Source organism: Saccopteryx leptura, chromosome 3 (assembly GCF_036850995.1).
Source record: "Saccopteryx leptura isolate mSacLep1 chromosome 3, mSacLep1_pri_phased_curated, whole genome shotgun sequence".
NCBI classification, from domain to species: Eukaryota; Metazoa; Chordata; class Mammalia; order Chiroptera; family Emballonuridae; genus Saccopteryx; species Saccopteryx leptura.
In genome coordinates, this window is record NC_089505.1 from 183,616,490 (window position 1) to 183,639,169 (window position 22,680).

The window sequence follows — 22,680 nt, forward strand, 5'->3', positions numbered from 1 at the left end:
TCTTACAGCTTTTGTCTTCATTTACATTACACGATATCCCTCACCCTATAATATCTTTCTTCCCATATTCTATCAATTGAATTCCAACTTATCGATCAAGGTTGGGCTCCAATGCTACCATCTTCCTTGTAAATACACCTTTTGACAAGGTCCTACAAAGTTCTTTGTAACTTGACTACAGCTCTATTTTATCTTACATTCTATTAGTGCTGGTGGTTTGGGACCCCTAAACTTTTACCTCTTGAGTGTACAAACTGCATTAAACTTATCAAACAAAAATCTTTCACCTCCCAGTGTCACCTAGCAAAGCAGAGGACTAAAAAAAAAAAAAAATCTGTCCAGCCAGGAATGGCCCATTGAAGCCCCATATCTACCTTTCCACTGCTCTCTAGACACGGTGCAAACACTCTACCTCGACACAGATTTCCCTGCCCAAGGCTTGTCCTTGTCCTTTTATCAACATGCTCCCCAGTGGCCCTGCTTCCCAATCTGGCCTGCTAGAAACACTCCTATTCTTCTAGGGCAGCCTTCCCATCTAGCTTAAAAGTCAAGTCCTTTTAGTAGGCTTGATTCATCAAATGGTTCCATGTTTTAACTTTACATAAATACTTAAAGTGAAGCAGAGGGGGCAGATATTTACACCCTGGCAAGGTTCATTCCACTATATTTTATTTTCATACAGTGTCCCATCTGAACCATTATATAGATTAACAAAAACACATTCCAGAGAAATGAAAACAGGAACACTTGTTGATACATACACATGCAAAAAGGTGTGTATTTCGGAGTGACTCAGTATTTTCAACATTTCTTAAAAAGTGTATCTTTATTAGTTAAAAGCAATAAATAAGTAATACAAATAATTCATGAAAATTATATTTGTAAAGACAAAAATGTCACAGAAACCTAATAATACCACTTTCCTATTTAGGAGAGAATCACTGTCGTGTTTTACAGAAACCTAAATTCTTATGCTATTTTTCTACATCTGTATTTAGTTAAGATATAATTCAAATAAGCAAAGCACTACCCAGCAAGTGATTCACAAGCTCTATGATTATTCATTAATTAACCCATCCACAGGCATGATTGCTTCCTTTTCTAGAAGAAATATACTAACACACTCAATGCTTTCAGTGTGAAAGAAAGATTTATATTTCCAATCTGGTGGGTATTTTTTCTGTTCCATGTAAAAGTCCTATTCTCTTTCCTCTGAAAGACAAATACCACTTTTAAGGAAAAGAGAAATATTGAAAAGGTTTAAAAAAAAAGAAGTCTATATTTGAATTATAAAAATATGGATGGTGCAATCATGTGCTCATACCTTTTCAACACACCTTGAACGAAATAGACATTTTTAAATAACTGCATAAGAAAACAAATTCAGAGAATTTCTTTTTATCAGCAGCAACTGCTAGCAATATGATGATAATAAAAGCTCTGGAGTTATAAGCTCCAATAGCCAAATACTCTACTTTTACCTTTTTTCGTTCCTGTTCCTTCTGTTGGAATCTACAGATTGAGTCAGTAGATGCTTGCACTGAAATAAAACACAGAATTGCTTTTCAGTCAGCAGCCCTTGTTCAAGGAAAGAATCATCTGAAAAAAAAAATACTTGGATTGTTTTAGATCTCAAAACACTATGCAAATAACCCTGCATTTTTTTTGGTTGTGGTGGGGTGGCAAGAAAAAAAGTTCTTTCAATATATTCAGTATGTCATAATTAGAACTATCATTCTTGAACTTTGAGTTGTAAGCCAAAGGCGTTTAAGTACTAATTTCATTGACAAGTTTTCAATGAGTTCAGAATTCTCTAAAAAGATATAAAACACCTTGATAAACTTACCATTACATTTTGATTGATTATGCCTTTACAGTGTCTTTCCTATTCAAGAGCCCCCTCTCCCTTTGTCTCATTCATACTCTTGTAGGCAGTACAGGGGGCCCTCAGGTTATGACAGTCTCGACATAAAATGTTTCAAGCTAATGACACTCACATAAAAACGTAAAGAAACTGAGATGTTAAGTGTTTTTGGCATATGCTGTTAGCATTGTACAGTCTATGTGGGCGAACTAGTTTGGTTGCTCACAGCGGAAGAATATCCAGTAACACGGAATATGAATAAGGGAGTTGGCGCCCCCAGTATGCTTACCTACGCCATTTTGGACTGTTAAAAGCGCAAGTGTTCCATTTGTGTTAGGCTAGGGTGTGTTTCAACTTACACCAAAATTCAGGTTATGTCACTGTCGTAGAAATGGAATTGTGTCCTAACCCAAGGACCCCCTGTACTTGATATCTAGAATGCTCCAACAATTTTCTACTATTATTGTCTCTGCTCTAGTCTTCTGATTCATCCCAGCTCTCAATCAAATTTCTCTGGATTGTTTTCATTGAGTTATTTCCCTTTCTCATGGACCAAAACTTAGTAATAATTATTACAGTTATTTATTGAATATTATTGTGTGCCAAGACCTGTGCTAAGTACTTTCCTTGTATTACTTCTCTTAAAACCACTTTCCTATTTAGGGGAGAATTACTATCACATTTTACCGAGTTTTGGTGTCTGTAAAAGGTGTAAAGAGGTGTCACTCAAAGAGATAATATAACTAATGAGTACAAAAAGCAGGATTTAAAATCAGATCTCTGACTCTAAAAACTTGACTCTTCTCAACATTCTATTCTTCTTACGATTTCATCAATGAAGCTGGTTTTAATCCATTAGTTACTTAAACCTCTTTATATACAGGATCCATTCTATTTATGCAGTCATGTTTTCACTTATGTGGGACAACTGTGTTAGGCTTGCTCAATGGTTTACCAGGTGCAAGCACTTTGCCTGATTGGTGTGTGTATGAATGACTGTGCCATGTGTGTTTGGCCTATGGAAGGCTATGGGTGCTTGCACTCAGGGGGACTGCGGATGGCGAGTTGCCTGCCTGCCACTGTGAGGGGCCATTCTTGCTCTTTCTTTGCCTGAGAAGCGGTTTTCCCTGCCTGTTTGCTCACCTGCCATTGTGAGACTTTATTAAATGGAATGGCACAATGCTTTCCGGCTCCGCAGTTTCTCTACCATCTGCCTGAATCCAATGTGAACCTGCCTGGCCTTGGCCACCAGCATTACAACTTATCTCACTGTTCAGTGTGCAATCTAAGAGTCAGATTTAGTTACATCTAGAGCTGAGTACCTATTGGTCGAATAACTGATCTTGGGCATGTTTACTTATCCATTCATTCATTTGCCAAATATTTACTGAACATTTCCTATATGTTAGTAACTGTTATTGTTACTACTGCTAATTTCACAGCATCTTAGTTCCCCATTTGTAAAATGAATGTAACTAATAAGAGGACCTCAAAATTGACATGAAAATTAAATAACACAGTAAATATTATGCTTAAAATCTTTAAATAATAAGTCACTTAGAGCTGTTCTTCATAGTAAGCAGAGTAATAGATCAGTACATAATATTCTATTTAAAATCCTACTGACAGCTGCTATCCTGACACTTCTCACCAAACACTACTTTTTCATCTGTCTGTATAAAGCATGTGTAGAATTAATGGCATGTGTGATACTGACAGATGTAAGCAGTTAAGAAATAATATTGTTCTATTATCAGAACTATTATTCAATTTACTGTACTAGCCCTACTAAAAGTGTGTTCCTTATTTCTTTCCTCTAATTAAAATGTTTCACTTATTTCAAAAGCCCAGTTTAAGGTTGACTGCCTTCATAACATCCTCCCAGATTAATACTTTTCCTAGAAGAATTTTCTCTTATTTAGTATTAAATATCCTACTGCTTTATCTTGCATTTGCTTAAAGAGAGATTTCCCTATCTGTTTTGCAATTATGCCTTCCTATTTCATGTCAATCTGGCCCCAAAAAGGTCACAAGTTCCATAACAGGGCAGGGACTGTCATTTCTCTTTCAGAAAAATGTTAGGGCCTGTCCTGTAAAAACAGGGTAAAGAGGAGGATTCTACTTTTAAAAGAAGTCATATTTTTATCAGTAACCATTCACTTTAGATATATCAAAGATAATATTTTAGTATTGGAAATCAGGTTCCCAATCGTCATTTGTTCTAACAGAAAAGATGAAAACAAAACAAAATAGGAGTTGATTAAATCTGCCTTCTTTCTGTAGCATATTAATATTATATCATCATTCCTGAGCAGTGGTTTTTATCATTTCCTGGCTTGGTTTTTTTCTGTGTTTTTTTTTAATTGGGTTCTGAACATAACTTTAAAAAATTCTATTCTGTGGTCTTTAGGTGCTTCATTTTTTTCACGTCTTTCTTGGCTTAATCTAACAAGAGGTATAGGACTATGACATTTATTTCAACATTTGTTATAGCCTTTAAAAATTTAATTAGAACACATCTGACAAAGTCACACTTCTGTTCCTTTATCAGGATTGTCTTGGTGCTTAGATAAAATACCCATTTTTAGAAAATTCAGTTCCTTTGGAATAATTTACTTTTCAATTCTTTAGCCACACAAAAGAAAAGAATTTACTTTCTGAATTTAATAAATTGTTTTTCTAAAGTCTAAGAAAATCACCTGACTACAGCAAACATTCCCTGTCTTTACAATTAGACACTCGAAGAGGAAAAGGCCCATTCACCCAACCTTCCTATCACTTCCACAGGACTGACTGGTCAACAGGAAGCAGCTTCCTCTGTTGTCTCAGGGTTTGAGAAGACTATACTGACTTTAAAAAGTCAAGCATTTACCAAATTATTTTCTTTCAACCAAAAAGATTATTCAAGATCAGCATCACATACAGTAATGATGCCATATACAACAGTTAACAATGTCCTGATTGTCTTCATATGAAAAAAAACAAATTCATCCTGCCATGGTGTGTATGTGTAACCCTCAAATACATGAGAAAATAATTCTGGTCTGGTATTAGGAGCAGATGTTGGCTGAATTCTCATTCATTCATTTCAATAAACAAATAATTACTTAGTGGCTACAATGCGCCAGCCACTATACTCCAGGTGCCAGGGAGACTGCAGAGAACAACCACTGTCTCTGAGCTCAGGAAACTACAATATTTTAGCTGGAAAAACAGAAGCATACAGATAAATATTTAGTATGTCAACAAAGCAAGGTAGGGAGGCCACAGAATGCCAGAGTGAGGGGAGATGAATGACAGAGTGGCCAAGTTAGGTCTCACTGTTGACATCTATTTAAAAACAAATGAAATGAGAATGTACTAAATTCTGAGAAAAGAATATTCCAGAGGCAGTAGCAAGTGTAAAGGCGAGGTGGGAGTGTGCTTAGTACATCAGAGGCAGGATAAGGAAGCCCGAGTAGCTAAAACAAAGTGAGAAAAGGGGCTCTGGCCGGGTGGCTCAGTGAATACATTTTTACCCCAGTGCACTAAGGTCATGGGTTAGACCCCTCTAGTCAGGGCATGTACAAGAAGCAATCAATGAGTACAGAACTAAATGGAACAACTAAGTAGAACGAGTTGATGCTTTTTTCTCTCTCAACCTTCCTGTCTCTTTCTCCTTTCTTCTCTCTCAAATCAGTATTTTTTTTAAAGTGAGGAAAAAGGAAAATGGTAAAAACTGAAAGTCACTGAGCCAGAAGGATTTGTGTATAAAATACATGTGAGGGGATAAAAAAGGAAAGAATAAAAAATAGAAGAAGAAAAGAATGGAAGGATGAAAGGAAGAGACATGGCAAGGGAGAAAAGGAGAAGGAGGGGAGGGGAGGAAGGAGAAAAGAAGAGGGAAAAGAGAAGGGAGGAGAAAAGGAGGAGGAGAGGAAGGAGGGGAGGGAAGAAAGAAGGGAAGAGACAGGAGGAGAGCAGATAAGTGGAAGAGAGAAAGCACACCAGAGAGAGAGAGATGGGACAGAAGGGAGAGGAGAGAGAGGAGTTCAAGTTTTTCAGTCTGAGCAGCTAGAATGGTGATGCCATTACTAAAATGGAATAAAATGAAGTAAAAGCAGAACTGAGAAAATAATTCAAGTTGGTTCTGTTATACTAAAACGCTTTTTAGGCATTTTAAGTAGACTGGGTAGTTGGATGTAAAAGTCTAGAATTCTGGAGAAGGGTCTAGGGTAGAAACATAAATGTGGAATTAATGATTGGCACACAGATAATATTGAAAGCTGTGATTCTATGAGATCACCACACAAGGAAGTCTAGACTACAGACAGAAAAGATACGCCGGAGCCAAGGGTTAGGGCACCCCAATGTTCAAAGTCAAGAAAAGATGTGAGAACTAACGAAGTAGAATGAGAAGGAGGAGTTTGAATTGTGGGATAAAATCCAAGAGAAAGTGATGTCTCAGAAGAAAAGGTGAATTTTTCTTATTACCGTCTCAAAGATGCAGAGAAGCAACATCTTGCATTTGGAAGAACTTGAGCTTTGGTGCAGAAGAACTAGGTTTGCATTATAGTTCCTCTAGTTATTATTGGAGAACCATAGATGTTAAATCACTATAAATTTCAGTTTCTATAAAGTGGGAAGGATGATATTTATTTTACAGAGTTTTAATAGTCAATGAAAAAATACAGGTAAAAATTCTAACTAAGTGCTATAAAAATAGTACTTTAAATCATGAGTTATTGGCCCTGGCCGGTTGGCTCAGTGGTAGAGCGTCAGCCTGGCGTGCAGGAGTCCTGGGTTCGATTCCCAGCCAGGGCACATAGAAGCGCCCATCTGCTTCTCCACCCCTCCCACTCTCCTTCCTTTCTGTCTCTCTCTTCCCCTCCCACAGCCAAGGCTCCACTGGAGCAAAGTTTGCCCGAGCACTGAGGATGGCTCTGTGGCCTGTGCCTCAGGCACTAGAATGGCTCTGACTGTGGCAGAGCGACGCCCCCTGGTGGGCGTGCGGGGTGGATCCCGGTCGGGCGCATTCGGGAGTCTGTCTGACTGCCTCCCCGTTTCCAACTTCGGAAAAATACAAAAAAGAAAAAAAAATCATGAGTTATTAAAGATTTTTAGATATAAAGAGGCAGAATGTATCAAAAACAGACAAACTTAAGTCCCTTAAATACCTCACAAAATACATAGAAAGTTAAAAGAGAAAAAAACCTTCATCCTTTACTGAACAAGGAAATGTTAAAATTGCATGCCATAAACTTTGAAAAGTGGTGGCCAAGAATAGAAACACAGATTCTAATAAAGAACTGAGACTCCTAACCTCACCAAAACTACTCCACCCTAAAAGTTAAGAGAAAATGGGTTGACAAAATTCTTAGAACTCGAATATGTTTTCATTTATAGAGAAACAGTATGGGTGGGGGAGGGGGAAGGAACATAACGAGGCAGATGAGAGAGACAAAGCAATCATTCTACAAGAAAACCTAATAAAATTCTCCACTGGTACTTTGTAATACAAAAATGTAATAAATTCAATTTATTGACAGAGATCAAACATACAGCATGAAATGAAAATGAGAATGCAAAGTTAAGGAAACAAACTGAGAACTGTAACAGATCTAATAAATAAACCAGAATAGAAAGGAATTGAATGGTGTACAACTAAGTAAACAATTGGCAGCATTATAACTGCAGAACAGAAAGCAAATACTATAAACACTGCCAAAGCTAAAATACACAAGTGAGAGGTTGGGGAAAAGATGTGAGAGAAAAGGTATAAAAGTCCTAACTCCTCCATCTTTCATGGCATTAATTAATACAGAATCAATAACATCATGCTAACTTAGAATGTCCTTTGAATGAGCTTTTAGTTACTATTATATTTTATAGGTAAAAAAACACATTTATAAAGGTATTTCAGCTTTAAGTCTTTGTTCTGTTAAATTCAAGTAAAATTTAAAATTAATACTTTAACTTAAAAGTTATATGATCCCATTCTTACCAGAAGTTCTCTCTCTCCCTCATGCCTATTCATTCAGCTATCATCCCGCTATCCATCCTTCCATTTGGCTATATACAGAGATGTCTGGAAATATGTCCTCCAAAGTTAAAAAGTAATGATTATCTTTAGATGATTCATTGCTTTCTTCTTTTTCTTATCACTTAACATTATCTTTTATTTAAATATTTTAAAAAAATAGTGACTTTTCAAATAGAGGGAGGCAGGAAAGGAGAAAAAAATGTTTCAATATGGCAATGTTCGTTATATTGAATCAGAAATAACCTAGAGGCTGTCTTTTCTACTTTCTACAATAAAGGGCAAGATCTCTAGATAACAAACTTAGTGAAGTGTATTAAATAATTAATGAATAGAACACATATGCTAGTGTGTTCAGAATGGAAAAAAATAAAGGCTGCATCTTTTTTTTTTAATTTATTTTTATTTTATTTATTCATTTTAGAGAGGAGAGAGAGAGGGAGAGAGAGAGATAGAGAGAGAGGAGAGAGAGACAGGGGTGAGGAGCTGGAAGCATCAACTCCCATATGTGCCTTGACCAGGCAAACCCAGGGTTTTGAACCGGCGACCTCAGCATTTCCAGGTCGACGCTTTATCCACTGCGCCACCACAGGTCAGGCCCAAGGCTGCATCTTGATGACAAGTTTTACTTTATAAGATGCTTTTTGTATCTTCCTAGAGGAGCCATTTTCAACCTGTGTGCTGCAAGCATTTTTAACCCTTTGAGTAGTATGAACATTCATGTACATTCTCATGCCTCCTGACCATCCAGAGTACAACTGTACATGTGTAAGGCAACATTTAAAAAAGGTAAATGTACGTTCTTCTTGTTTCCATAAATGGTTATCAAACAAACCTGATTTTAAGTTAATAAAACTGTAACTGGAACTAATTTCATTTTTTGAAAAAGAAAACTCACTCCCAGGGGTCAGCGAGCATGAATAAAACTCACTACTTAAAGAGCTAACCCATGCACAATACCTAGTCATTTAGTCAGGACACTGATCTCCTTTCCCTTAGAGTGTCAAAAAATGACAACAGCCATTTAAAAAAAAAGCACCTCCAAAAGCCACTGTTGAGTTTCTAAAACCAATAATAAGACCCAAAGCAGTCCACACAGGTTAAAACCTTCATTAACTTTGCATTTTTTTTGTTTTAATTCTTTCTTTCAGGAGAATACATTTGAATGTTGCATTCCATTTTACCAGTTTTCTATTTCATTGTGAAGAGTCTACTTTTAGGAAGCTAGACCTCACATCAGAATTAACTTTAACCCAAGAATGAAGCAAGTCAAAAGAACTGTTGATAGGTTTTTGCTACATTTTACACAATTTATATACATTCAAAGTATAGAAAAGCTATAGCCATAGCTCAAATGCAAATGTAAGCACTGTTATTACTAATTTGAGTTTTATTTTTAGCATAATATCTAGAATGTCAAGGTTAGGAAGTGACAATAGGAAAAACAAGGGCAAGTTTGCAATAAAATGCAAAAGCCTAAGTTAACTTCAGACTTTTTTTATTTTTTTTTATTTTTCTGAAGTTGGAAATGGGGAGGCAGTCAGACAGACTCCCGCATGTGCCCGACTGGGATCCACCGGCATGCCCACCAGGGGGCAATGCTCTGCCCATCTGGGGCGTTGCTCTGTTGCAACCACAGCCATTCTAGCACCTGAGGCAGAGGCCACGAAGCCATCCTCAGCGCCCAGGCCAACTTTGCTCCAACGGAGCCTTGGCTGCGGGAGGGGAAGAGAGAGACAGAGAGGAAGGAGAGGGGGAGGGGTGGAGAAGCAGATGGGCGCCTCTCCTGTGTGCCCTGGCCGGAAATCGAACCTGGGACTCCTGCACACCAGGCCGACACTCTACCACTGAGCCAACCAGCCAGGGCCAACTTCAGACTTTTTGATGTTCCCCTCAATGAAAACAAACATGATCCTAGGGGTTCATCCTCTCCCATCTCCTTTTAGCATTAGAGCACAGACTACCGCACTTGCATGCAAAGACTTACTAGCCAAGGTCTCTCACCTGCTTCCCTTCACCGGCCAGTTTTTTCCTCAGAAAGATATTCCTTTGTATTTTGCACTTCAGTAACCCATCATCATTTACCAGTATTATCTTTGGACAAGCTGAATAGTGTCAATACAGATCCAAGGAGAAACCCTGCATTCTGATACAATTTTAAAATCAGTTACTTAAAACTCCTGCTATGTTATGATTTGACATTTTTAATAAATAATTTTTTTGATCAACTGTGTCTATCAAACTTTTTTAATGGATACATTTTTTTTTAAGATAAAGAATGTTATTACTATCTCATATTGTAAAAAAGATAATCTTGTGCACTGCAGATGCACATATCACATCTCACTCTGGCGACAAACCCTCTTCTCACAAATGATAATACACACTAATCACTGGATAACCACTTTGTCTGTGACGGGGCACCACTCTTACACGCTCTAGTTAATAATTCCCTCTCTCTGCCTGCCACCTGACAGGGCATCTCTCTTCTACATTCTAGTCAAGAATTTCCTCTCTCTGCCTCCTACCAAAATACATAAGGAGATACATTGTGGCAGAGAACTCATTTGAAATAAAGCAGTATAAAAGACTAGCAGGCTTACTTCGCTGGAGAACATGGTGTAAGTTGTCTTGCATGGTTTCTCTACATTTGGGAAGAGCACGTTCATTTGTTTCGTGGATCATATTCTTCAAGTTCTCAAGAACTCTCATTTCTCGAAGACCACGTTTTTCCTATTAAAAGAAAATATGTGACTAGTACATATTGAGTCTGAAATCTTACTAATTACTTTTTGGGATTCCTACTCAGGTTTTGTTGTTATCACTTATTACTGAAATGTACACAGTCTTCTAGTTATTTGGAAATAACTGGGGTCACAATCTGGAGGCATTTTTTTTTATCATGAAATGCTTCAAAAGTAGAAAAGTTGCAATATGAGTAATATTTTTACAGCTATATTTCAAAATGGGCATGAAAAATAATAAAAGAACAAAAGAGAGGCTTAGATGATCGCATATTTCATTTTGCACAGCAAAGAAATTAGATGCTCTTTATTTGTTGAAGAATTTTAGATACAGAGGGAGAGGTGAGGGAGAGAGGGAGGGAGAGGGGAGAAGGGAGAGAGGGGGAGAGGGGGGAGAGGAGGATGAGTAGGGGAAAGAGTGGGAGAGAGGGGGAGAGAGGCAGACAGACATTCATTTGCTGTTCCATTTGGTTGTTCACTCACTGGTTGTTTTCCATATGTGCCCTGATGCCTGATAGAACCTTCACCTTGTTGTTTTGGCATGATGCTCTGACTGAGTCAATGGGCCAAAGCCATCTCACTTTAAATTTCATTTTTTTCTTTCTTACAATATTATTTATACTTTTTAAAAAATCTGATTCCATTTTTCTCAAATAAAAATATGAAGTAAAGGTTATATGCAGATACTTCCCCGTGCAGAAAAGAGGTAACACTGAAAGCCTTAGCTTACTATCCTTAGAAATGCCTGTTTGTAAGACTGGCCTCTGGTCTTTCCACTGATATAAAACTTTCTATAAATGATAAGGCACCTCTTTCCTTTTGGGAATCTGAAATTTGGATACATGCTAGGCAGACACTGCCTACCCGACCAGTTCCTAATAAAAACCTTGGACTCCTAGGCTGAGGCAAGCTTTCCTGGTAGGTAACATTTCACACATGTTGTCACAACTCATGGTGGAGGGACTGAAGCACATATTGTATGACTCTACTGAGAGGACTCTTGGAAGCTTCTGCCTGGTTTCATCCGGACTCCTAACCATGCATTTGTTCCCTTTGATGATTTTGCTCTGCATTCTTGTGCCATAATAACACTTAGCCACCAGAACCACCACACACTAAGTCCTTGAGTTCTTCTAGTGAACCACTCACTGTACCTGGGGGTTAGACTTAGTGACTTGTTCCAAAGAAGAGAGCAGGGAAGGGAAAAATATTAACTTGACAGTGGAAACAATGAAGCTTGACATCATCAGTGATGACATGATGAAGCATCCCTTGATGAGAAGTGCAATTTACATATGTGGTACTCTACCCAAAAACTCACAACCAGTCTAATCTTTAAAAAAAATTCAGAAAAACCCAGACTGGAGAACATTTTACAGGATACTGGCCAGTCCTCAAGACTGTCAGGACCATGGAAAACAAGGAAAGACTAAGAAACTGTCACAGACAAAAGAAGGCTATGGCAATTAAATGCACTGCGGGACCTTGGATTAGACCCTGAAACAGAAAGAGGGCTGTAATGGGAAAACTGGTGAAATACAAATAAAGTCTGGTGTTTCAACAATAGTAACATATTACTATTTACCATACATATTATTATTTAACATATTACTATTAATTACATATTTCAGTAATAGTATCATATTAATGTCAGATTGTTAGTTTTTACCAATGTAACAATGGTAGTATCAGAGAGTAATAATGAAAGTGGGGGAAGGGTATACAAGAAATCTCAGCACTATTTCAGCAATTTAACTGTAAATCTAAAATCAATAAAAAACAAAAATGTTTATTTAAAATAAAGAAAGAGGGTAAGCTTGATTGGAAGGCGATAAGAAGTCATGTCACTGAAGTTTTGTTTTGTTTTGTTTTGAGACATTCTTATCGAGCAGCTGTGGCCAGATTTTTATTTTTCCTAATTTTTCCATAATAAAAAATTTATATAAAAATTGAGAGAATAAAACAATGACTCCTCATGTACCTATCAACAAGCTTCAAAAATTCTCAGGACTGTTTTTGTTCCTCTGTAACACTCCATACATTTCCCTACCCACAATCCTAGATTCTTTTGAAGCAAATCCTAGACAATGTATCATTTCAACTATAAATATTTCAACATCTACCTTTACAAGACAAAATCTCATCTTCAAAAAAGATACAATAAGATCACCTCTTTCTCTCCTCTCCCTCTCTCTCTCTCTCTCACACACACACACCTAACAAATCTTTAGTATCATTAAAAATCAAAGTAGCATTCCCTCAAATAATCCATAAATGTTTTGATCCTTCAATTTGTTTAAAAGAAAACCTAAATTAAGATTCTTGTATTGCAATTGGTTAATATGTTTCTTAAATCTTTTTAAATCTATAGACTGGTCCTTCATTCCTTTATTCCCCTTGCAATTTGTTGAAAAAAAGTGAGTCATTTGTTCTGCAGTTTCCCACAGTCTGTTTTGTTTTTGCTGATGAATCCCCGTAGTGCAATTTAACAAGTTCCTTTGTGTATCCTCTTTCCTGTAAATTAGTAGTTAGAATTAGAGGTTTGATGAGATTCAGGGTTTTATTTTTTATTTATAAAGAACAGTTCATAAGTGGGTTGTGTATTTTCAACAGGATGTTGCTAACACTCTATCTTCATTTATCAGCAGGCTCCAAAATTATATCTGTAAATAATATATATATTCAAAAAAGTCTAGTTTTTGTCCCTACCCTTTTACTTCCTATTTCCTCTATTTATAAATTTTCTATAAAGTCCAACAGATTTATTTACTCTCTTTAGGTAATTAATTAATTTTTTTTATTCTACCAGTTTTAAGTATAAAGATATACATCCACATACACCCATCCACATATGAATACAAACATGTATAAACTGTATATAAACATATGTATAAATGTACATATATTTTTTCAATTCTTTGCTCCTTAAACAAATAGAATATATAGACTTATCTTACTTTATGTAACATTCATAAACACATACATAATGTATATAATCTTTATGTGGTCATGTGGTCTATTTGTTCTAGTATTTAGAAAAGTTGGCATTTTTACTCTATGATTAGGTTTACACTAATAGTTTATAGTCTCCACTTTTTTGGCTATTGTCTACTAGTTGTCTACAATAAGCAATAATAATAGGTATACATTTCTTCTTTCTCTAGCCTTTTCTTCAGGACTCAACTTCAAATAGTATCCTTTTACTCCAAGCTAATATTTATAAGGCAACTGAGGATATTCTACTTTTTATTTACCCTCCCCTCTCCTTCCATTTTTTGACAGACTATATCAACACTGTCAGAACACACAGCTGTAACATGATATATTGTCTCCCCTATAACCATAGTTTAGTCTTACTTATATAAGTAAATATATATAGTTATGCTTACCAATTGTCATTAGGCAGAAGTCTCTCCAATCATTTTGTTTGTCTAAAACTCATTCTGTTGATTATATAATAGAGTCTTCAGGAAAGGCTCATGTGAACAATATTTCCAGAGTCCTTGCATGACCCTAACAGTGTATCTGTGTTCCCTATACCTGGGGGTCACTTTGGCTAGATATAAAACTCCTGGCTGTTACTCCACTGTCTACTGGCATAAGACAGGAACATCTGTTAATAATCAGATTTTCTTCCACTAATAAAGGACTTAGCCATTCTGCTGAGTTGCCTAAAAATTTTTCTATAAAGTCCAACAGATTTATTTAAAAATGTTTCAGTGTTGGCTGTTTTAGGTTAATTTTCCCAGAATGTGGTGCACCCTTTAATAAAATTTAATTACTATTTTTATTTCAGAAAGTTTTCTTGAATTCTAGTTTTTACATTGTTCTATTACATTGCTTTGATTTTCTTCTCTAGGAGTGCATTATCATGCATATATTGGATGTTCTGTATTTACAATCTTTTTCTCTTAAATTCTTTTTATAACTTTAGTCATGTATTTTAAATTTTAAAACTTTCTATTTTCAATTTCACTGTTGGTCAAATAAGTTTGTAAATATGATATATATCAGGGGTCGAGAACCTTTTTGGCTGAGAGAGCCATGAATGCCACATATTTTAAAAGGTAATTCCATGAGAGCCATACATCGATCTATGTACGTTAGGCATTATCCAATAAAAATTTGGTGTTGTCCCGGAGGACAACTGTGATTGGCTCTAGCCACCCGCAACCATAAACATGAGCGGTAGGAAATGAATGGATTGTAATACATGAGAATGTTTTATATTTTTAACGTTATTATTTTTTTATTAAAGATTTGTCTGCAAGCCAGATGCAGCCATCAAAAGAGCCACATCTGGCTCATGAGTCATAGGTTTTCGACCCCTGATAAATATGTTTGCTCGCTTATAGTTTGCATTGGGTGTGGGGGACAGGCTGTAAAGCTGGCTGGGTTGTTATAGCCTAAGGCTTAGTTTTAAGACTAAGCTTTTCCCCATACCCTTGACTGTTGCATGATGTGGGGTGGTGTACTCTTATGAGGAATCCCATTTTGCCTCAGATAAGTGCCTTTGTATCAGAGACTTCCTTGTTTGTACATTGGATTAAAGGTTTTGATTTCTACATTATAAAATGGGACAGAGGAGCCCATGCTGGAGAGCAGAGAAAGGAGAGCAGAGAAAGGCCACGTGGAGGAAAGGAGAAGCAGCCAAGATGGCAGAGTGCTGAAGGAGAAGCCAGTTTGTGCAGAGTTTGTGCAGAGAGAAGGGGATGGGGAACAGAGGTGAATAAGGCTGGTGAGGTAGAAACCTTTGATTCTAGGAAACTCAGATAAATCAGTGGCTTTGGGATCCCTGAATGGAAAGGGAAGTGTTTTCCCACTATAGTGTATATTTTTTTGCCCGCTGAGTGCAAGCTAGGATTAAAGCTAATGACCCACCAGTTCTTGGCTCCGTTGTTTCATTACCGTCTGTCCGAATCGAATGCGAACCTGCATGGGCCAGGCAGCTGTGATGGTGGCCGTGGCTACTGGCTTTACATTCACTTAATCCATTGTATTTATTTACCCTTGTATTCCCTCTAGTTTAGTTCTTATTTATAAAACACATTTTAAAATTTCTTTTTTTTGGTATTTCTCACTTTACCTTTTATTTTCTCTAAATGATTTCTCCAAAATGATTAGATAAAATGGAAATTTTATTTTCTAATTCTAATCTATACCACTCTTTTCTTACTTCTATAATTTCTTACGTATTCTAAGCTCATTTAAAAACATTAGGTTATAGTTTTCATCTTTTTTTTGTGCGGTCTTATCTTTCTTACTTTCATTGATTTAAAGGACATTATTCTGCTCTTTATCCTCTAATAAGTTTGTATGAGATTTGACTCCTGCTTAAAAAATGAAATTAGTGTTCCTCTATCTTTAGAAGAAGGGAGGAGTGGTCAGGACAGCCTTTCTAACTTCAAAGTTCTAAAATTCCCATTTTGCAGTTTTACAAAGTATTCAATTTTCTATAGTTTCTCCAGAGTATAGAACTCTGTTCTGGGAAGGGGTTTCGGCTTGTGAATTTCAAACTGACAGACTGCTTGCTTCAACTCCATGAGACTTGCCTGTGTTTGCCAGTACTCACTAATAAACTGGAGCCTGTGAAGTCCCTTCCCAGTTCCTGCTGCTATGTAAGAGAGGAAATGAGAAACCAATGATTTAAAGTTTTCTTTCAATTACAAAATTGATCAGTCCTCAAAATTTAAAACTATATTGTGTATACATATATTTATTACATGCTGTATGGGGCAGACTTTATATTGATATTTTAATAATTTGACAAGTTCCTCTAATAATCTAACTAAAAATGAGAGTTCAGGATGTCAGGTGAAATTCTAGTTTTTCCTGTCTTTTCAGGGTTTTCTCTTGATCAATTCAACCCACATTCAAACTCATCAACACAATCCCTCTCACATCCTACAACTGTAATACTTATTTGAACACCTTTTTTGCCTCTAATTTTAATCAGCCACCCCCCACCAACACCTGATATTCTTAGCTCCCACATCACTCCCTTTATGAAGTTTCCTCCCAGCTCAGCTGGGAGTTGTTACTCCTTTGTGATCTCAAGTACTCTGCTTATTTTATCATAATAATCCCACCATTAAAACTCTTTGTTTATATTTCTTTTTTCTCCCTAGATTGTAAACTTCCTGGAGGTAGAGACTATTTCTCATTTATTTTTACATACCTAATGTGACAGATAGTTCTGGATCCATTCTCCTCTTCTTTTTAGAAACACCCAAATATTACTGTGCTTATGACAGAGACGGCTAGATGTTTCCTACCTGCTTTCCTTTTTGCTACATGAAATGCAGATGTCAAGGTTGGAGCTCCCAAAAGCCCCCTTGTAAATACAAGGATAAGAGCAACACCTCAGGGAGGTAAAAAGAAAACAATCAGAAAAGAAAAAAGACCGGACATCATAGAGCCACAGCAGCCCTAGGTTCTGGGTATTGTGAAAGAAAAATAAGCACCTGTTAAAGCTTTTATTTTTCAGGTATCTGTTATTAGTAACTAAACACATTCCTTAATGATATACATACCTAGGTTACTCAATAACTATTCAATAAAGCATTTAAAGACCAACTTTGCTAAAAATATAATAAGAAATTTGTGAAGGACCATATACCATATAAGTAAGCACTTTACAATGCAGACACGGTCTGTCCTCTGTTCTGCATGAAAGAGGCCATGACCTCTACTTAAGGCAAGAAAGACAATGGTGCAGAAGAAAATGCCTCTACCTTCTAACACTAGCAAACTGATACACACCGAAAGGGCCCCACTGGGATCTCTGTTCACAATGTTCACTGGAATCCAAGAAATAAAAGATTTCTATAAAGCCACAAGAAAGACCCTCAACTCTCCAGAAATACTAGCCAACACAAAAGGAAACCTTAAAATATTATAATAGTACTTCAATAATTTAAGTAATGCTGCCACCATGTGGCATTTATTCCCTTCTTTTAGAAATAAAATTTTATAAAGAAAAAGATGATTATTACCATGTGCATTAACTTCTTAAAATACATTAAATACAAACAACTTTAGTTTTAAATACTAGTCAGTTTTTCTTAAAGTGAACTACATTTAAGTAGTATAAAGAAGATGAAACTTCTAGAAAGTACTGCAGCTCTGCTTCACCACTCCTCTCTGTCCAGCCACAATAATTCTGGGTGAAAACCACTTGGACTAATTAGAGGATGTTAATTTGGACCAAGATAGAAAAACATTGTAAATAACGCAGATATCCTTTTAACTCTAAAGTCTTCACAAAGCTTTTGGCTTTACTCTTCTAATTTGAGGGGAAATGTCAGAATATGATATACAGAAAAGGTAGCTGACTGAGCCTAATATGTAAAAAAGTGTCCAAGCAACACTAAAACCTCAGGAAGACCAACTGGGGAAGTCACTTGTGAAAAGACTGGATCAGATACATTTCAGGAAAAGGAAGTAGGAAGATAATGGCTCAAACTTAGCTGACAAAATATTTTTGAAAAAAAGCAGGTGTAGCAATACTCATATCGGATAATGCTGACTACAAGACAGGAAAAGTACTCAGAGACAAAAATGGCCATTTCATAATGGCTAAGGGAACACTGAATCAAGAAGACATAACAATTCTTAATATATATGCACCAAACCAAGGAGCACCAAAATATATAAGACAGCTACTTATTGATCTTAAAACAAAAACTGACAAAAATACAATCATACTTGGAGGACCTCAATACACCGCTGACGGCTCTAGATCGGTCATCCAAACAGATAATCAAACAAAGACATAGTGGCCTTTAAACAAAAACACTAGAGCACCTGGATATGATAGACATCACAGGACATTTCATCCCAAAGTGACTGAGCTATACATTCTTCTCCAGTGTACATGGATCATTCTCAAGAATTGACCATATGTTGGGCCACAAAAACAACATCAGCCCAATTCAGAAAATCGAAGTTGTACCAAGCATATTTTCTGATCATAAGCCTTGAAACTAGAATTCAACTGCAAAACAGAGGAAAAAAATCCCACAAAAATGTGACACTAAAACCAACATACTTTTAAAAAATGGAATGGGTCAAAGAAGAAATAAGTGCAGAGATCAAAAGATATATACAGACTAATGAAAATGACAATACGACATATCAGAATCTATGGGATGCAGCAAAAGCAGTGATAAGAGGGAAGTTCATATCACTTCAGGCATATATGAACAAACAAGAGAGAGCCCAAGTGAACCACTTAACTTCCCACCTTAAGGAAATAGAAAAAGAAGAACAAAGACAACCCAAAACCAGCCGAAGAAAGGAGATAATAAAAATTAGAGCAGAAATAAATGAATTAGAGAACAGAAAAACTATAGAAAAAATTAATAGAACAAGGAGCTGGTTCTTTGAAAAGATCAACAAAATTGACAAACCCTTGGCAAGACTTACCAAGGAAAAAAGAGAAAGAACTCATATAAACAAAATCCAAAATGAAAGAGGAGAAAACACCACGGACACCGTAGATATACAAAGAATTATTGTAGAATACTATGAAAAACTTTATGCCACTAAATTCAACAACCTAGAAGAAATGGATAAATTCCTAGAACAATACAACCTTCCTAGACTGAGTCAAGAAGAAGCAGAAAGCCTAAACAGACCTATTAGTAGAGAAGAAATAGAAAAAACCATTAAAAACCTCCCCAAAAATAAAAGTCCCCCCCCCCCCCCACACCCCCCCCCCCCCCCCAAAGGCCCTGACGGCTATACTTGCGAATTTTATCAAACATTCAAAGAAGACTTGGATCCTATTCTACTCAAAGTCTTCCAAAAAATTGAAGAAAAAGCAATACTTCCAAACACATTTTATGAGGCCAACATAACCCTCATACCCAAACCAGGCAAGGATGGCACAAAAAAAAGAAAACTACAGGCCAATATCTCTAATGAATACCGATGCTAAAATACTAAACAAAATACTAGCAAATCGAATACAACAACATATTAAAAAAATAATACATCATGATCAAGTGGGATTCATCCCAGAATCTCAAGGATGGTTCAACATACGTAAAACGGTTAACGTTATACACCATATCAACAAAACAAAGAACAAAAACCCATGATCTTATCAATAGACGCAGAAAAGGCCTTTCAAATAAATACAACACAATTTTATGTTTAAGACTCTCAACAAAATGGGTATAGATGGAAAATATCTCACATGATAAAGGCCATATATGATAAATCATCAGCTACATCATATTAAATGGCACTAAACTGAAGGCTTTTCTCCCTTAAATCAGGAACAAGACAGGGTTGTCCACTCTCTCCACTCTTATTTAATGTGGTACTAGAGGTTATAGCCAGAGCATCAGACAAGACCAAAGAAATAAAAGGCATCCATATCGGAAAAGAAGAAGTAAAGGTATCACTTTTTGCAGATGATATGATCCTATACATCGAAAACCCCAAAGAATCCACAAAAAGACTACTAGAAACAATAAGCCAATACAGTAAGGTCGCAGGATACAAAATTAACATACAGAAGTCAATAGCCTTTCTATATGCCAACAATGAAACAATTGAGAACGAACTCAAAAGAATAATCCCCTTCACGATTGCAACAAAAAAAATAAAATACTTAAGAATAAACATAAGAAAGAATGTAAAGGACTTATATAATGAAAACTATAAACCATTGTTAAGGGAAATCGAAAAAGATATAATGAGATGGAAGAATATACCTTGTTCTTGGCTAGGAAGAATAAATATAATCAAGATGGCTATATTACCCAAAGCAATATACAAATTTAATGCAATTCCCATCAAACTTCCAATGACGTTTTTTAAAGAAATAGAGCAAAAAATCATCAGATTTATATGGAACTATAAAAAAACCCCGAATAGCCAAAGCAATCCTAAAGAAAAAGAATGAAGCTGGGGGCATTACAATACCTGACTTCAAACTATATTATAGGGCCACGACAATCAAAACAGCATGGTATTGGCAGAAAAATAGACACTCAGACCAATGGAACAGAATAGAAAGTCCAGAAAATAAAACCACATATATATAGTCAAATAATTTTTGATAAAGGGGCCAAGAACACACAATGGAGAAAAGAAAGCCTCTTCAATAAATGGTGCTGGGAAAACTGGAAAGCCACATGCAAAAGAATGAAACTGGACTACAGTCTCTCCCCCTGTACAAAAATTTAACCTCAAAATGGATAAAGATCTAAACATAAGACCTGAAAACAATTAAGTACATAGAGAAGACATAGGTACTCAACTCATGGACCTGGGTTTAAAAAGAGCATTTTATGAATTTGACTCCACAGGCAAGAGAAGTGAAGGCAAAATTAATGAATGGGACTACAATCAGACTAAGAAGTTTTTGCTCAGCAAGAGAAACTGATAACAAAATAAACAGAAAGCCAACTAAATGGGAAATGATATTTTCAAACAACAGCTCAGATAAGGGCCTAATATCCAAAATATACAAAGAACTCATAAAACTCAACAACAAACAAACAATCCAATAAAAAAATGGGAAGAGGATATGAATAGACACTTCTCCCAGGAAGAAATACAAATGGCCAACAGATATATGAAAAGATGCTCAGCTTCTTTAGCTATTAGAGAGAAATACAAATCAAAAACGGCAATGAGATACCACCTCACACCTGTTTCGATTAGCTATTATTAGCAAGACAGGTATAGCAAATGTTGGAGAGGCTGTGGAGAAAAAGGAACCCTCATACACTGTTGGTGGGAATGTAAAGTAGTACAACCATTTTGGAAGAAAGTATGGTGGTTCCTCAAAAAATTGAAAATAGAACTACCTTATGACCCAGCAATCCCTCTACTGGGTATATATCCCAAAAACTCAGAAATATTGATACGTAAAGCCCCATGTTTATTGCAGCATTGTTCACAGTGGCCAGGACATGGGAAACAACCAAAAAGCCCATCAATAGATGACTGGATAAAGAAGATGTGGCACATATACACTATGGAATACTACTCAGCCATAAGAAATGATGACATCGGAACATTTACAGCAAAATGGTGGATCTTGATAACATGATACGAAGCGAAATAAGTAAATCAGAAAAAAACAGGAACTGCAATTATTCCATACGTAGGGTGGGACATAAAAGTGAAACTAAGAGACATTGATAAGAGTGTGGTGGTTACGGGGGGGAGGGGGGGAATGGGATAGGGAAAGGGGGGTGGGGAGGGGCACAAAGAAAAGCAAGATAGAAGGTGACAGAGGACAATCTGACTTTGGGTGGTGGGTATGCAACATAATTGAACGACAAGATAACCTGGACTTGTTATCTTTGAATATATGTATCCTGATTTATTGATGTCACCCCATTAAAAAAATAAAATTATTAAAAAAAAATATATTTTTGAGCCCTTCAGAGACCATTCCGCAATGACAATATCTTTGCTTCATTAAGGATGGATAGGTGTCTGTCTTAGTCAACATTATATAGCATTAGTTCCTGACATTCTGTCTCACACAAAAAAAGTGCTTTAAGACATTTATATAATTTTGTATCTATCACACCCAGAGTGAATATTTTATTCTTTAATAAATATATTCCTGTTAATGCTTATGCTACTTGCTTAACAAATTCCCATTTTCTCTAAAGACATTAAAGATGGAACCCAAATTCATAAAAATTATTGCAAATTCTGAACTAATTCATTTTTCTTTGACTGTACTTGCTACCCTTTCTCTTAATAAGTTACCAAAATTTGTCTAATACCTATATACCAGCAACTTTTTAAAATTGATAGTTCATTCACACCTCACAAAACCTCTGCAGGATGTATTACTGCTTCAAATTTTAAAACGAGGAAACTAAGCCTTAGTAAAGCAAGTAACTCTACCTAGTAAGAAGAGTGCCAGGATTTGAACTCAATATGTCAAGGCCCAAGGTCCAATGTTTCTTCTACTCTTCAACACAGCCTCCTCTCCAAAAAGTCCTTGGAGGGCTTAACCATGCACAAAGAGGATACAGTTGTTCCCTGGGTGGGGGGGAGGGGGGGGGGGGACT

At 36.3% G+C, this 22,680-nt stretch overlaps 1 protein-coding gene across 2 annotated transcripts in view; it reads right to left on the reverse strand.

The window, feature by feature from the left end:
• Positions 1-22,680, reverse strand: part of BLOC1S5 (biogenesis of lysosomal organelles complex 1 subunit 5) — a 45,698-nt gene that overhangs the window by 15,086 nt on the left and 7,932 nt on the right. The window contains exons 3-4 of one of the 2 annotated variants that reach the window (XM_066377000.1): positions 10,487-10,616; positions 1,482-1,540 (exon numbers count right to left, since the gene is read on the reverse strand). In XM_066377000.1, the coding sequence (XP_066233097.1) occupies positions 1,482-1,540; positions 10,487-10,616 (189 nt within the window). Of the gene's footprint in view, positions 1-1,481; positions 1,600-10,486; positions 10,617-22,680 lie in introns of both variants that reach the window. The other variant, XM_066377001.1, reaches the window with a different exon arrangement.